The 17,537-nt window shown below is 40.5% G+C and overlaps 1 protein-coding gene across 2 annotated transcripts in view; it reads left to right on the plus strand.

Moving 5' to 3' along the window:
* STK4 (serine/threonine kinase 4) overlaps nt 1-17,537 on the plus strand; it is a 102,738-nt gene that overhangs the window by 43,483 nt on the left and 41,718 nt on the right. For both annotated transcript variants that reach the window (XM_060230888.1, XM_060230887.1), the window contains exon 10: nt 13,672-13,823. In XM_060230888.1, the coding sequence (XP_060086871.1) occupies nt 13,672-13,823 (152 nt within the window). The remainder of the gene's footprint in view (nt 1-13,671; nt 13,824-17,537) is intronic.

The raw sequence follows: 17,537 nt of genomic DNA on the forward strand, positions 1-17,537 counted from the left end.
GCACAGGTGTGGAGTTTCTGGGAAAAAATTTTCTTTGGGAGGGGGGATTTGAAATATTTACTGTCCTAACAAACCTAAACTAATTTTACTGCCTTAACAATAAAAATGTATCATTTGCAACTCACTTAGCATATGAAATTGCAGTATTTTCCATACAAGAAATTTAGAAGCATTCTAAAAGCAAAACTACAAATGCACCAAAAACTTGAGGGAAAACTGCAAACCGATACCTCCTTTGCTACCTTAGTTCACCTTAATTTTTGCTTTCTGAAAAGCAGAAAAAATAGTAGTGAAACAGAAAACATGAGTGTTGGGGTAAGTAACATAAAATATATTATTTGGTTAGAAAAGGGGTCACATAAAGGGTTGATAATATCCACACAGCTAGATGTAGTTCCAGTTACATACGGTCTTCTTCTTTCTGAGGCTACTGGTTAGAGAGAGCTGAGTTGTCAGTGAAATTTTCAGAGTATTCCTCTGAGGCTTTGGCACAGTGTCTGCCCCCACCTCCTTCAGGTCTTCTGCCACCTCCAGCAAAGTAGGCCAATAAGCTACTTGTTACCCAGTCTGTGAGCATATGCGCCACAGTGCTTTGAGGGATAGGTGAAAAAGTCAACCACAAGGGAAGAGTCCAGGCAGAAAGGACAACAGAAGCAGTGAAAGCCTTGTGTTTATTTTATTTACTTAATTTGTACCCTGCCTTTCTCCCCAAGGGGGTTCCAAAGCCACTTATACCGTTTTCCTCTATTCCATTTTATCCTCACAGCAACCCTGGCCCAAAGTCACGCAGTGAGCTTCCATGGCACAAGTGGGGATTTGAAGCTGGGTCTCCCAGATACTAGGCCAACACTCTTACACTACACAACCCTGGCTCTCATAATCCCCTTATGAAGTTTAGGTATCCTAAATGCAGAAAAATAGTAAACAGTAGCGCCTTTAAGACTAACAAATTTCATTGTAGCATAAGCTTTCGAGAAACAAAGCTCTTTTTATTAGTAGCACCTTTAAGACTAATTTGTTAGTATTAAGGCTGCTACTGGACTACTGTTTTGTAGCAACAGACTAACACGGCTAACTTCTCTGGATCTAAGTGCAGAAATCCATTTTGTATTAAAGAGTTGTATGTGTTTACAGCATCCCCCCCCCAGTCCTTAAAAGCATTTCACTCATTCCAAAAGAAAAAAAAAATGATGAAGTTTTTTCAGTACTCAACTTTTTTTGGGGGGGGAGACCTTGTGAGAAAAATGGGGGGAAGCCCCCCCCCCTCTTTTCTGGGCCTTCTCATCTCTAAGTAGGAGATATAACCTAGTGGTAGAGCCTGTGCTTTGTATGTAGAAGATCCCAGGTTAAGTCTCTGGCTTCTGATTTCAGGTAGTAGGTGAAATCGGTACAGAGCAAAACAGATTAATGGTCTGACTTTATAAGTTTCATATGTTTAGAGAGCACAGAGAGTATAGTAAAAAAACAGTCAGATTTAAAGTTGTGATATATGTTTAAGCAATCCCTATCTTGCATTAATAAAAATGGCCATAAGATTATTAAAGCTTTGCACCCCTAATCTGTATTAACACTGGGGTTGCCAACTCCAGATTGGGAAATTCTTGGAGACTCCAGAGCCTGAGGAAGGTGGGGTATGGGGAAGCAAGGGAGCTCAGTGGGGTATAATGTCATATAGGCCACCCTTCAAAGTAGCCATTTTCTGTGGGGGGACCGATAACTGTAGTTCAAAGATCAGTTGTATTTCTGGGAGGTCTCCAGGCCTCACCTGGAGGTTGGCAACCCTGGCCAACAGCCAGTGAGCCTTTGTGGTACCATTCCAAAAGGGAGACCAGCAAGGACTTGCAGAGGAAATCTCACACACCCATTTCCTCTTTCCCTTCCTTGAAAGCCCCCTTAGCTTCTTCCCTTTTCCTGCTTCCGTCTCTCCTTTCGTCTGTCCACCAATCAACCTTTATTTGTCTCCCCTCCTTTCAGTTTTCCTTCTCTCTGGCATTCTTTACCTGGAAAAACTATAGCCCAGTTGTGCAGTGCCAGTTGTGCAGTGCCAAGTTGTGCAGGGTCCAAACCATAAGGATTTGTGGGGGGTACTTCATTTTCATCTATATCCCCTACTCTACATTACTTCCACTTTCTCTCCTGGCAAACCCTATATCCTCTTTCCCTGTTTCCATCTCTCCTTCCCACCCACCAATCCTTTTATCAGCTTCCATCTCAGTTGTATTCATGTTTTATTTGCTTCATTTATACCCCACCTTTCTCTACAGTGCGGAACAAAAACATCTTACATCATTCTCCTCTCCTCAATTTTATCCTCACAACAACTCTTTGTAGATTAGACTAAGCATGTGTAACTGGCCTGAAGTCACTCAGTGAGCCTCCACTGCACAGTAGAGATTCTAACCCGAGTCTCCTAAATTCTGTTTGATGTAGCAGTTAAGTGCATGGACTCTTATCTGGGAGAACCAGGTTTGATTCCCCACTCCTCCACTTGCAGCTACTGGAATGGCCTTGGGTCAACCATAGCTCTTGTAGGAGTTGTTCTTGAAAGGGCAGCTGCTGTTTGAACCCTCTCAGCCTCACCCACCTCACAGGGTGTTGTGGGAAAAGAAGATGTAGGAGTCTGTAAGCTGCTCTGATTCAGAGAGAAGGGTGGGGTATAAATCTGCAGTTGTCGTCTTCTAGTCTGAAGCTCTAACCACCACAAATTCATGGTATGGCTGCTGTTGAACAGTAGCAAGCAGACAGGCCTGGGTAGGTCATGGAAGTTGTGTGGTAGTTGCTGCTGGACCTTCCTTCAAAGGCCAGATTAACCCTGGAAAGGCGCCTGCCTCCTCCTCTTCCTTTTTTCTCCTCTTCCTTTTTATTGACAGAAACCAAGGCTTGAAGGCTGCAGCACTTTTGTGGTTGCCTAGCAACAGCCACTAAGCATATTTATTTAATGAAACCGCAGGTACTGCTTCTGTTATTTGGGGGAATTTTACCTCTCCAATTTTATGTATTTATATTTCAGATTTTTCTGCAGTCCTGAAGAGTTTTCAGGTTTGTCGAAAGAACTGTATTGTTTGTAGCTCTGATCTCTGTATCCATAGATTGAGCCATGTTTAGCCGTATACTGACTGACCTGGAAATGCTGGGAATTGAACTTGGAACCTTCTGTATGCAAAACAGGTGTTCTGGTGCTGAATTGTGGCTCCTCATTGTTATTCAGGGCTCATACAGACACAAGGAAGAATAACCCTAGTTTCTGTGTGAAACATACTGGGGAGTTAAAGGGTTCAGCATCCTCTCCTTTCTCTGCATGACCCTGCATTGTCAGGAACCTGCAATTCACATTTTATTGATGGACAAATATGTTTTTCACTCAGTGCTTCCCCCCACTTTTTCAATGGAATAGTCTCTTAATAACTAAACTTAGTTAAATCTAAATAGCTTTGTGTTTTCTTAATTAGGATTTGTGGGCTTTGATACCTGTGTCGTGTTAATTTGATGTGGAATAATTGTTCCTTGGCAAGGTGACGTGTGCCACATCCAGTCTGTAGAGTACAAATGTATGCATGTCTTTCCTTCTAAATTGCTTCAAGCGCTCTATTTTTCACCTTATCACTTCCACAGTTGTGTCCCTTTCACATTCAGTTAAATTGATTTAGCTGTAAAAGTTCATCAGCCATTTGTGGGATTTTTCTGGGGAAAGGTTTTTAATAACCTGCATAACAAAATGGTATTTTAAGTGCAGTGAAAGTTAAGGTCATTAATATTGTCCAAGTGACTTGTACTTCCTGACTGATGTAACTGGTAAGAAGAATCTGCCAAATGTGTCTGTTCTGTTGCATTCACAGTGTTGTAGAGCAGGGTTTAGATAATTCTTCTCTGCTTCCCCCGCTCCCCCCAACTGGGTGTACAGCTGTGAGTACTTTCCATATTTCCAGGAGGAAGAGACATGACAAGGAATTCCATGTGCATTCTCTTCTTTACATCGTGTCCTCTGTTCCCAACCAGGGACTTCCCATGACAAGTTTGTGGACAGTCAAAGGGTTTTGTTCTGCTCTAGAATCTTTTAAAAGCCTGTGGTTTAAAAGAAGAGTTGAGCCACATAAACCATAAACATTTTAAATTGAGCCATGGTTCAATTTGAACATATAAAAGTTTGTTATACCTGTACTAAGTCAGTGTTGTCTTTTCTGTTTGGTAGAGGCTCTCCAGCATCTTGTCTTTGTTTATTTTAATGGGTATGCCTGGGTCATTGCGCATGCAAATCAGAGGTTCTGCTGCTATGGCATAGCCCCTCCCCAGTGTGTGCCTTGTAAATAGCAGTGAGTGCTGCATGGATCATTGTTGCTGTGTGGAAGCAACCCAGGTATTTCAACTCTTGATGCCTGTCACATTTAATGAATCAGCTTATTTCAGGGTCCTGCAAAGCACATCTTAGTTGTTCCCAGTTTATTAAGTAACCTCTGTGTTTATTCCAGAACCGCTTTTTTGGTTCTTAACCTTATCCAGATGTAAAGCTGTATTGTTCTGTTATTTCTAGCAGCTGTTAGAACTACTAGAATCCTTCTGTAAACGTAAATTGCTTCATACAGCTGGTGAACAAGACACATGTGTGGTACATGCTATATGCATGTTATTGGCATGATTCAGACACCCTGGTTTGGCACTATGAAAAAGCCCCTGAAGAGGGGGGTGCTCATTTATTCTCTTGCATTGTAAATGGCAATCTAATTTTTTAAAAAAACGAAAAAACCTTCCCTTACCATAAGAAAACTTTGTTGTATCTAAACTGTGACTTGCTTCTTTATAAACCTCGATTCCAAATGAGGTTTACAGTTTGGTATCCTGGTTTGTGCACAAGCAGAGCTAGCCATCATTTGTGGGTCAGATGCAGCCACACTGATTTGCTCTAAAGTAAGTCTATAAATCTTCACACATGAGGGGCAGAGAGGAAGAGGGGAGCACGTGATGAGCCTGAGGATCCCCCAGATTGTTCGTGTGATGATAAACTATATTTTGTAAACAAATTTCTGTCATGTTCAAGTCCTGACAGCCTTATATCAAGTATCCTGCAGTGCAATCTCATACAATATTATACCAATCTAGATACATTTAAGTCAGTGGGCTTAGAGTTGAGTAACTCCATATAGGATTTAGCTGTTAGAGTGCAATTGTAAGCCAGTCTACTCAGAATCCTTCTTGGGTCCATTTTGTGGGGCTTTTCTCCACACACATCCTGGAAAATAATTGCTGTTAGTTGCGCTACTGCTTTAGCCAAAGTGGCTTTTGACAAAAAACACTTCCATTCAATAAATCTTTCACTTGTCTATAATTTTTCATATAGAGCAATAGCTCTATTTTCTCTGTAAAATTGCAGGTCTGAACAGAGTATAATTAAATATAGGAGGCATCCGTTAAAAGTGAAGCTCAGCTATGAGTTTAAACAAAGCATTATTGACCTGATACTTTATATGAGAGAGAGATGAAGGTTGTTCAATAGCGGCCACCTTTAACATCACATGGGCCCTTGGTACTGAAAAGGAGTTTGGCTGTTGCAGCCTTTATGTTACCACTAGGTTTTCCAGTTATGTTACCTTTATGTTACCTCTTTATGTAATCTTTATGTTACCACTAGATAACCTTTATGTTACCACTAGGTTGACCAAACTAGGGAAATTATGGTATCACCATAATTGTTGTGAATGGTCGCCATACTTCTGTTGATCCCATTTTAATATTGTGTAATTATGTCACATTGTGACTGACTAGAAGAGTGCTGAGCTGATCCAAAGCAGGTGCATCCTACTCATGCACTTTTAGCTTGGCCATAGACAGATTTCTCATATCTCTTGGCTGGGAAATGGTTCTGCGTGACTAAGCAAGGAGCAAACCTTCCACTTTCTTTGGAAACTGAAACCAAACAATGTCTCTTTCCTTAAGCAAAATAGGCAGTTCGGCTTTCCTCTACTTGAAACAAGAGATGGCTCAGAAGATCCCAGGAGGCACTGCACATCTTCAGGGAGTGCAAATTAGCAGTCTCTGTTAAAAGACAGCATGTGACCAGGAACTTCCCCACACATTGTGATTGGCAGCTGCATTGTGAGGGCACGCACTGTCCTTCCTCAAAAATTTAACAAGTGACCTCCAGTTTGACAAAAATTAATGTTTCCTCCTTTATTCTGTCCCTGCATCTCTTTTATTGCTGGATAGAAATGTAGGTAATCAGGAATTAATAGGGCAAGTTCTTTTGCAGGGTATTCTCCCCTTGGCTTCTGATAGTATCATCTGCAAGGAATAGGTCTGTTCTACAAAGCTAACACTAACTTTTGTGTTCAGGGTTCTACAAACATCTATTTGATTTCATTAGCAAATCCACATCTGCAAGCAAGCATTACTCATCAGGTGTCTTGTTCTGGTTCCCTAAAGCATTACTTAAAATGAAGAGGAAGAAGAAGAGATTTATACCCCGCCCTTCTCTCTGAATCAGAGACTCAGAGTGTCTTACAATCTCCTATATCTTCTCCCCCCACAACAGACACCCTGTGAGGTGGGTGGGGCTGAGAGGGCTCACAGCAGCTGCCCTTTCAAGGACAACTTCTGTGAGAGCCATGGCTAACCCAAGGCCATTCCAGCATGTGTAAGTGGAGGGAGGAGTGGGGAATCAAACCCGGTTCTCCCAGATAAGAGTCCACACACTTAACCACTACACCAAACTGGCTCTCCATGAGTAAAGGAATTTAATGGTTTTGAAATATGGGACTTGTTGCTAACAGATTGTTGTAAAATACTTACATGTAAAGGCACTAGGCTTATGCCTTATTATTTGTTTGTGTCTTTTACGTAGCTTAAACCTATAAGAAAGGTGTCAGATGATATTCATATTAAATATCGCCTAGCATTCAGACAGATTTTTTAAATGTATGAGATGAAAAAAGATTTTTGTTCATGCTTGACAAAAAAAAATGTAACTTTGGCAGATTTGTGTCATAGCTTTATTTTAAAGCTTCAGAAATGGCATATTAGTGTCATCCTCCTGACTCATTAAATGCTATTTTTAAAATTTCATGTTAAGTTCCTTAGACAATGATAAAATCTCTCTTTTTACACACATACCTTGCCATTGTAAGCAGTTACACCTTTCTAACCACATTGATCTATATGGATTTACCAGCAATAAAACCCATAGTTTTCCAAACATGCTTTGTAGATAATAGTAACTACACTTTTTGCTGCATCGCTGAGGAGGAGGTGCTGAATGATCAATGTTGTAATACAACTTGGCCCCCAGGTATTAACTCACACTTGTAAGAGCTGTTGCTGACTTGCTTCCTCTTAGCAATAATTAATACTTTTGCAATCTGACATGGGTGGTTGTTGATCCCAGAAATTTAAGTCAGAGTTCTGTTGAAGCCGCATCTGTTGGAATAGATACATGCAGGCATCTAAATTATACAGAATACTCCAATCTCCATATTTGTGTTTCTAGTGATTGCTAGCTTTATATTTCTCCAATTCAGTTGAAGGTGGTTCTTGAATAAATGGCTTCACATTCCTACCGCCAACATTGGTGTTGCTATTTCATGTTGACAGCCTAAAGTAGAAAATTAGCAGATGTGGTTGTTGAAGCAAGTAAGTGTTGTGTTTCTGAGTACACATGAATATATTTACTGAATATTCTGTCATGATCAGTGTTGTCTACTCAGATTGGCAGTGGCTTTCCATGTCTTGGTTTTTTCACATTACCTATTACCTGAAACCTTTAACTGGAGCCCCGTGGTGCAGAGTGTTAAAGCTGCAGTACTGCAGTCCTAAGCTCTGCTCACGACCTGAGTTCGATCCCCGGTGGAAGCTGGGTTTTCAGGTAGCCGGCTCGAGGTTGACTCAGCCTTCTATCCTTCCAAGGTTGGTAAAATAAGTACCCAGCTTGCTGAGGGAAAGCGTAGATGACTGGGGAAGGCAATGGCAAACCACCCCGTAAAAAGTCTGCTGTGAAAACGTTGTGAAATCAACGTCACCCCAGAGTTGGAAACGACTGGTGCTTTCACAGGGAACCTTTTCTTTCCTTAACTGGAGATGCTAGAAACTGAACCTGAGACTCTGCATGCAAAACACTGAGTTACAGCCGTTCTCCTAGTAATTATGGATTTTTCAGTGAGTTTCTGATGCATTGCTGCTTGGGATATTATATCAGATTAGCAGCCTGTCAGTGCAACTTCTCATGCCTCTGCAGTTTTCCCCTATAACCCCTGCAATACATCCTTAACAAGAGTGTGTTAGAACCAGCGCTTTAGAACATAAGAACATAAGAAAAGCCATGTTGGATCAGGCCAATGGCCCATCCAGTCCAACACTCTGTGTCAACAGTGGCCAGTGTGTGTGTGTGTGTGTATATATATACAACACACACACATATATATATATACATACTGTAGCTAATAGCCACTGATGGACCTCTGCTCCATATTTTTATCCCCTCTTAAAGCTGGTTATGCTTGTAGCCGCCACCACCACTTGTGGCAGTGATTTCCACATGTTAATCACCCTTTGAGTGGAGAAGTACTTTCTTTTATCCGTTTTAACCTTTCTGCTCAGCAATTTCATTGAATGCCCACGAGTTCTTGTATTGTGAGAAAGGGAGAAAAGGACTTCTTTCTCTACTTTCTCCATCCCAGGCTTTATCTTGTAAACCTCTATTATGTCACCCCGCATTTGACGTTTCTTCAAGCTAAAGAGCCCCAAGTGTTTTAACCTTTCTTCATAGGGAAAGTGTTCCAAACCTTTAATCATTCAAGTTGCTCTTTTCTGCACTTTTTCCAATGCTATAATATCCTTTTTGAGGTGTGGTGACCAGAATTGCACACAGTATTCCAAATGAGACCGCACCATCAATTTATACAGGGGCATTATGATACTGGCTGATTTGTTTTCAATTCCCTTCCTAATAATTCCCAGCATGGCATTGGCCTTTTTTATTGCAATCGCACACTGTCTTGACATTTTCAGTGAGTTATCTAGCACGACCCCAAAATCTCTCTCTTGGTCAGTCTCTGCCAGTTCACAACCCATCAACTTGTATTTGTAGCTGGGATTCTTGGCCCCAATGTGCATTACTTTGCACTTGGCCACATTGAACCTCATCTGCCACATTGACGCCCACTCACCCAGCCTCAACAGATCCCTTTGGAGTGCCTCACAATCCTCTCTGGTTCTCACCACCCTGAACAATTTAGTGTCATCTGCAAACTTGGCCACTTCACTGCTTACTTCCAACTCCAGATCATTAATGAACAAGTTAAAGAGCATGGGACCCAGTACTGAGCCCTGCAGCACCCCACTGCTTACCGTCCTCCACTGTGAAGACTGCCCATTTATACTTACTCTCTGCTTCCTATTAATTAGCCAGTTTTTGATCCACAAGAGGACCTGTCTTTTTACTCCATGACTTTCAAGCTTACTAAGGAGCCTTTGAGAATCTTGATGGCAACAGTACTTGAATTTGTCTCCTGAAACGAAATATGAATACAGCAGATGTGATTAATGCCATGGAGACCAATACAACATATGTGTTGGACTTTATGTGGAAGCTTAGTTTGATTTTTTTTTAAGTCCTGTGGAATCCAAAGAAGACAGAATAACTATGTTATACTATACAAAGTAAGCTTGAATTTGATGCAAGGTATTTTGTATGATGGAAGGTTTTAACTAGGGCTTTTTTTTGTAGAAAAAAATTCCAGCAGGAACTCATTTGCATATTAGGCCACACCCTCTGACATCACCATTGTTTTACACAGAGCTTGTTTGTAGAAAAAGTTTTGCAGGAATTCATTTGCATATTAGGCCATACCCCTGACACCAAGCCACTCCTGTGCATTCCTGCTAAAAAAAAAAATTGAACCTGGGACCTTCTGCATGCCAAGCAGACGCTCTGTTACTGAGCCACAGCCCCTCCCTGTGTAACCTAGATTGGTAGGCTGTGATAATCATTCTCTTTCTCACTCCAACCCCCTCCCCACTACAGCTGTGAAAACCATTTGAAGGGGGTGCTTTTGGCAGTTCAAATGTTCTTGTAAAACAACCCCTCTCCCTTTTGATTTATGCTTACTAAACAAAAATTACCGGGCTCAGGAGTGATCCTACTTGTGAGGCTGAATGATTAATTGAACTGTGATCCCCCCCCCCATTGACTAATTGTTAACTTCTTTAAGATTCTAGTATTTTGAGATCCAGTCATAGGTTGCTCAATGCCTACAAATCTCATTCTTTAAATACATGATGACAGAAGTAAAGGTGATTAGATTTCTGATGTATTGAAAGCTGTTTGCATAAATTATCGTTATTCTATATTGTGACCTCCATTCTAGTTTATCTGAAGTTGGCGTTGTTGGTAGTGCACAGTGAGGGCTGTAAAGACGAAAGCTTCAGGCACAGTCTGGGACAATAACATTGTTGGTCTTGTCTAATTCAGAAGTTCAAGCATTTATTTTACACTTGAACTCTCCTTTAACTCAGGAATAACAGCTGGCTTTCCATTATATTTTTGTTTATTTTTAGGTGTTGTGTTTTTTGATGTTATAAATGGCCAAATTAAAAATACAGGAAAATACACAGGATGATAAAATTAATGGTGCAATTGCTGAAGTGTAGGATCTCTGTATGGGAAAACAGCTGTTTATATTGTTAACCATCAGTCCTTCTGAATAGCTGCCTTGTACCAAACAGATAATTGGTCCATCTAGTCTAGAAATGTCCAATCACTGGGACACGGGTTCTTGAAGGTCTCAGGTAAGGATTTCTCCCAGAAACTGAACCAACCACCACTGTCTTCCATAGCATTCAGTTGCTGAGTAGAAAATACTGTGAATTTGTTGTGGTGAAGGGGGCAACAATTGTGGCAACTTAACTTCTGCATCTATTGATTCAGTATTTGGAATAAGCTCATTTTAAATGATTTGTCAATTTGTAGTTTTTTCCCCTTGAACAAATTGCTAGAGTCATTACATGAACTGACCTTAAATTGGCTTCTTACAGTTTCTCTTTGAGCTGGCATAATAGCCTTCTGATGCATCTGGCCTTTCCAAGTTATAAACTTTTTGCTCTGAATTTAATTTCATATATTCAGAAGGGATCTTGGTGTGCTTAGTTTGAAGACTATGGTTTCACGGGGAAAGCTGGTATTTCTGACAACTAGTTTGCATGTGGTGATTAGTTGATTTGATTTTGCAAAGCAAACTCATATCGTAGGCAAGGGGAACATTAGGATTTGATGTACTAGTTAACAGATACTGCTTTTTGCTAAGAATTCGCTTGGTAAATAAGCTCAGAACATTTGTGTGTGTAGTTTTTCTGTAATATAGCCTGTGAACATAAAATGGTTACTTCTGTGAGCTCTGTACACCCAGAGATGATTTAAGAGAAATACATACATCCGGTTCCCTGCAGACCTGTGAACAATCCAAGCAAATTCTGGAGTTCCATTGTCTTATGTTCGTGCAAAACTCAAATGTTTTTTGTGAAGGCTTAGGGGAACCTCAACATGTTGTTCTGGCAGGAAGCTTCCTTGGTGCAATATGTATTTTCTTTGCAAGTGTGTTTTTTCACTGTCACTGTTTCAGCTGACTTGTCAAAATTTAACACAGATTTAAACACCTTCTGAAGCATGAAGCTTCATTCCAGTAAAGCAATACAAACTGCTTCATATAAGCTATTCTCATGACAGCACTCCAAACATCACAGAAACCAAGACCTGGAGCATATTACTTTTTTTTTTAGGTCAAGCAAGCAAACATACTACACAGATATGCATTTACTGGAAAGATGAATCCTGAAAATGGCACCCATGTATGTTGTTGGTCTTTTAGGGACCTGCTCTGTTTGGCTTCAGATAAAAAATTTGATTAACTAATGACTTTTATATATTGCATGGAGATAGCTTCTGTTGTTTTGCTGCTGATCTTGAGAATTCTATGGGTGCAGCTTCCAAGTTCTCCAGAATTCTTCATTGGGCTAGATTCTCAAAAAAACAAAAACAAAGATGGTGCATGGAATCTTTCAGCTCATGAAGCCCCTTTTGTCTACATTTTGGATAGAATGCACAAGTCAGTTGAGCATTCGATCCAAGATGTAGACAAAAGGGCTTCATGACCTGAAAGATTCCATGTACAATCTTTGTTTTTTGAAAATCTAACCCAATGAAGAATTCTGGAGAACTTGAAAGCTTGCACTATGTTTTACAGTCTTAATGGAAAGGTATTACATGACCTTTTTGTTTTGTGGCTCAGTGTGGCTACCTAAGTCTTTTGTACACATTTTATGAATTGTTTACATGCAGTATGTTATAATCAATGTGTTTAATGACCAACACCAGATCACAGTGGCATCATTAATATATGTAGTAGATGCATCTTAAAGAATACATAAACGCATATCATCAGGTGGGTGACATTTGCTTGCTTTTTGCTCTGCTGAAAAAAATCTGTATGAGTACATTCTGTGTCAAGGCAACTTTTTATTTTATTTCTCTTGTTCCTGCCCTGTTGTGTACAATGCATCAGAACAATTTGATAAAGCAAATGAGATTAAATGTCTATTAAAATATAAAGTACTGCCTACTGAAGTTGTCTCTTCCAGATTTAAGCAGGCTGCTAAAATACAATCCAAGTGAGATGATGTTTCTGAGAAATCTTCAGGCTTGAATTTTTAATTTCCTAGATAAGAGAGATGTAGGAGAGTATTTACAAGTGAACTTAAATGTGGTTTGTCCTGTTCAGGTCACAGCTAATATCATTAACAGGGAGTCTGAATAGAGTTATCTACCTCAAGATAAAACCATCCTTAACATATTGAATAATAATTTATAGGTCAAAGACATCCATGGCTACCATTTCAGATTTCATAGTAATATCAGATGGTAGGGATCAGTATTGATTCTCTCAAAAACTTGTAGATAAGAGATTATATGTTTTCCTGAAGCATACCCTGTTCTCTTAAAAGGGCATGCAGGTACTATAGTACTGGTATTAAGTCTATTTGATGAACCATTTATATCAGGAAGAAGCCTGGCATGCTGTGAATTAGTTTCCAGTGATCAAGGGTAGTTCCAGGTGGAGACCAGTATAATCATCTAGCCTTAGAAAGATATGATAATTGCTATTTCAATTTGTCAGACAGTCATAGTCAGTAGGTAGAGGGAAGTACAACTAAACACAATGTATAATTAACTTGTGGAACTTACTCCAGCTTCTGGCTTTGATGAATTTATAATGGGTTAGGGCATGTTTATGGAGAAAAGGTCCATTGTTGACCAGTTATTTAGCCATGAGAGCCAGTTGGGGCCTCCAAGTTCAGAGGCTGAATGACATTCACTATTGAATGTTGGACAACAGTCAGCAGGTGATGGTTGTTCTTTGACTGATGACATCTCATTGGCTGCTGTTGGAATTGGGATGCTGCACCAGGTGTGCCACTGGACTGATCCAGCATGTGCCTACTCTCAGCCACACACATACACCCGTCAGAACTTTTTACTTGAAAATCTTTAAAAGCATTTGTGTTCTACCTAGTAGGTTTTTAATGTATGGTTCTGTTGCCAATTGTTAACAATGAAGAAAGCAATTTGGTTAGTTAGTGGGATATTCTGTCTTTTAGTTGAAAAAGATGATAACTTATATTTATATATAATTATAGGGATAGATGAAACGATGCAGTCCGTCAGACCATCTTTTCTTGACTATTTTGAACAAAAAGAAAAGGAGAATCAGAGAAACAACTATGGAAGACATATGAATGAAAGACATTCCTCAGAATGGAGAGTACCTCAGGATGGTGATTATGAATTTGTAAGTCCAAGCTTTTCTTACTATCCCCGTTTGAATTATGGAGGTATTAATAACAATAAGAGATGGGTACAGTAGTAAGCTTGCATCTCATTTTGATGGATATAGAAAAAGGAGCACAAAAATGCTAAAGGGCTGGGACAAGTACAGCTAATTTCTCTTGTACAGATTTCCATTGATCCCCCTCCTCCCCCAGTCCTTTATTAATGACACAGTAATGAGTACTGGGGACTGTTTCTTCTAGCCATATCCCACTTGTGATCATAATAAATGAGAACATTAAACAGGAAAATAATGTTGGCCAAATAGGAGAAGAACTGGATTCTAGTAATAAGTGGCACTAATTACTTTGGTGGCTTCTTTACAAGAGCCAGTTTGGTGTAGTGGTTAAGGGTGCAGACTTTTATCTGGGAGAACTGGGTTTGATTCCCCACTCCTCCACTTGCACCTGCTGGAATGGCCTTGGGTCAGCCATAGCCCTGGCAGAGGTTGTCCTTGAAAGGGCAGCTGCTGTGAGAACCCTCTCAGGCCCACCCACCTCACAGGGTGTCTATTGTGGGGGGAGAAGATATAGATCATAAGCCGGTCTGAGTCTCTGATTCAGAGAGAAGGGCAGGTTATAAGTCTGCAGTTTTCTTCTTTGTGAATTGAGCCTTGGAAAACCTTAACCTCTGATGTAGCTCTACTGTGACCCTTCCATGACTTGTAAGAGCTGCTGGATCAATGTTAATTTAAATTTTTCTGTTTTGCTATAGACAGCAATTCTAATGCTTATTGATCAAAATAAGATTATAGTGATGGCCCCTTATTCATGTTTGATCCTGTTGAGCATGAGACTATGCCTGAACAGCTGCTCTTATGGGGCTGTATGTCTCACCCTGAATGTTATCTTTCAGAAACAGGGTAGCTGTATTTTTTCTGAGCGGCACTGCTGCTGTTCTTTCCTTTTTAATATATGCTTGGATAAGTGGTTTAAAAACATGTGTTGACAGAATTCAAGCAACATAATGTAGCCTGATTAAATGTGAAATAATTTTGACTGGGGTTTTTTCATTAGCATTTTCGATGGGGGGGACATGTATGCAGTAATAAAAATCAAACATGGAAGCTTCTGCTTTGTGCCTAACTGTCCATATCCTTATTTACTGTGGCTTTGTCTGTCATGAAAGTGTGTACCTAGTCCCATAACACCGACTGAGATGTGTACAGAGCGATAGTAATTTATAATATATAATGCATTCGGGAAATGAAGGGACCCTGGTGCATTTTGTATACACGATGAGCATCTGTTGGCCACTGTGTGACTCTGCTTTCTCATCCCCATTATTGCTGAAGCACATTTAGTGCATAGATTAACTGTGAGCTTGAAGCATGAAATAATCTTATTGGCAAAGTTAATGTTTTGTGTCACTTTCATGTTGCTGTTTGAAAATTGGCTTTTTGATTTTTTTTTCCAAACTCTTTCTCAACCCCTGGTTATATTCCAAAAAGTCATGGTTATATACGCTTAAATCTGAGAGATAATGAAAGCATTTCAATGCAGCGACCATTAGTAGAGCTTATTTTATGTAGCCTTTGCATTAGATCAGTTGTTGGATTCTGACCCTTATAATCAGATGCTCAGTATTACTGAAGTTGTAAAAAACTGTCATAAACTTGGGCACAAACTGTGCAGTTCCATTAATATTTTTGAAAATATATGTCCCCGACATAACTACCCACAGATTTTGCTACTCTAAAATTTTTTAAATGCCTGCGTTTGTGGTTTTAAAACCATGACAGTGCAGTTATACAAATATCACGCATGGAAGACATACTGGGATGCCAAAATGTTTAGTGAAATGTCTCTGGATAAAATGCAGGTATACAATTGTCCTTATATTTTAAAGGCCAGAGTGTGTTCATTCCCATAATTGTAGGGAGACTACTTGGGAATACCTCCAAAGTTTATAAAACATCAATTAAATTAGAACACAGCTGCTGAAGGAGCATGTCCCCCATGCAGTTGCAGTGGAAGGTTTTCCATAGCACATAACAGAGCTTTGTCTTCTGTCTTCTGCCTCCCCCTTTAGCAAGAAGCACCATACTTGGCGGGGGAAGGGGGGCAATGGGAGACATTAGGTGTTGTATATCACACAACCTGTTTAGTGAACCCCCCACTTTTGGTCAGAGAAGGGTAGCTCAGAGGGTGTATGAGGATAAGAAAAGACTGGACAGAGATACAGAGGTCCAGTACAAGTCTCCCATTGCTTCCTGACATACCAATCTCCTGTGAATAGCCACCCAAGTGAAGAGAGAAGAAAAACAGATAAGACCAAGATCTCTCTGTGTATAGGTGTGATAGACTGAAGGCTGTCCTGCATACAAAAGGTATAACGGTCCGACAGCTGTTTTGCACCTATATAGGAGCTCTGCCCCAGCATCCAGTTACCTTTCAGGGGTGGGTGGAATATTGGAGGAAGGCACTGCAGCAGTCAGTTTGGGACTGCCTCAGCAAAGAGCAGACATTTTAAAGGGTAGCTGTGTCTGGTAGCATGACTGAGTCATTTAACATTACCTCTGGAGGAGAACAGAGCACCAGCTGTGAGGTCCTGTCTCCAGTGAGGAACAGACCTGGTACTGTTTAGTCTGACTCTTGGGAATGGACAGGCTGGTTTGGTGGAATCCGGGGTGTGTCTGTGAAGGAAGCGGGCAGGCAGTGAAAGCCTGTTTGTAACATTGGTGGCTAATATGGCTCAGGAGCCACCTATGGCTCTTTCACACATATTGTGTGGCTCTCAAAGCTCCCACTACCCTGTCAGCTGGCTTGGAGACAGAATTTTTCTCTTTAAATCATTTCTCAAAGCCAAACCAACTGGCAGCTTGGGTAATATGTTTAAAATTGCTTTCCTTCCTTCCTTCCTTCCTTCCTTCCTTCCTTCCTTCCTTCCTTCCTTCCTTGCTTCTCTCCCTCCTTCAAACATCTGACCTTTATTCTGTGTGCATTAATAAAGGGGATTCAAATCATGACCCAAAGCACCCATCATAATTTTTTTTTGTATTTTCAGGCAACTCTTGCCTCACAGATCTGTGTTCTTGCTCACCACAAAACTTACAACAGCAAACCTAAAGCCTTTATGCCCAGTAACCCAACTGTACCTTAGAACTAAGGGAAAGAACTGAGGTTTTATTGTGAAAAGCCCAGTTCCTCAAAACTTTAAGAGGCTGTATGGATCCCCTCCGTTTATAGGTAAAATCACTGAACCCCAGTGTGGTGTGGATGGACTCCGTGGTGCCTCACAATGTGTTTTCTGCTGCTCAGCTTCTCCTTGTCTAAACCAGCTGTTCTCCAAAGCAAGGACTGAATCTTGACTTGTTCCATCTTTAGAGCAGGAGCTGCTTCAGAAAAGCCAAGGAGGCATCATCCTTGCATATGCAAGGAGCACCATTTCAGAAGCAGAATCATAAGAAAGATACTTGGCTTGAAAACTCCAAGTACTTTTTGTTTGTGCTTTTCATTAGCATTTTAAAAGGAAAGAGATCTTGGGGTTATAGAGGATAGGTTGATGAAAATCTTGGCTTAGTCTGCAGCATTGATGTACAAGGCAAACTGCATGTTCAGGATTTTTTAGGCGAGGGATTGAAAAAAATGCCAGTACTGTAATGCCCTCGTATAGATATATAATGTGGCTTCAGTTGGAATACTGGGCACTTGGCTTGTTCCTCACTTCAGTGCAC

This window comes from Heteronotia binoei, chromosome 2 (genome assembly GCF_032191835.1).
Source record: "Heteronotia binoei isolate CCM8104 ecotype False Entrance Well chromosome 2, APGP_CSIRO_Hbin_v1, whole genome shotgun sequence".
Classification (NCBI taxonomy): domain Eukaryota; kingdom Metazoa; phylum Chordata; class Lepidosauria; order Squamata; family Gekkonidae; genus Heteronotia; species Heteronotia binoei.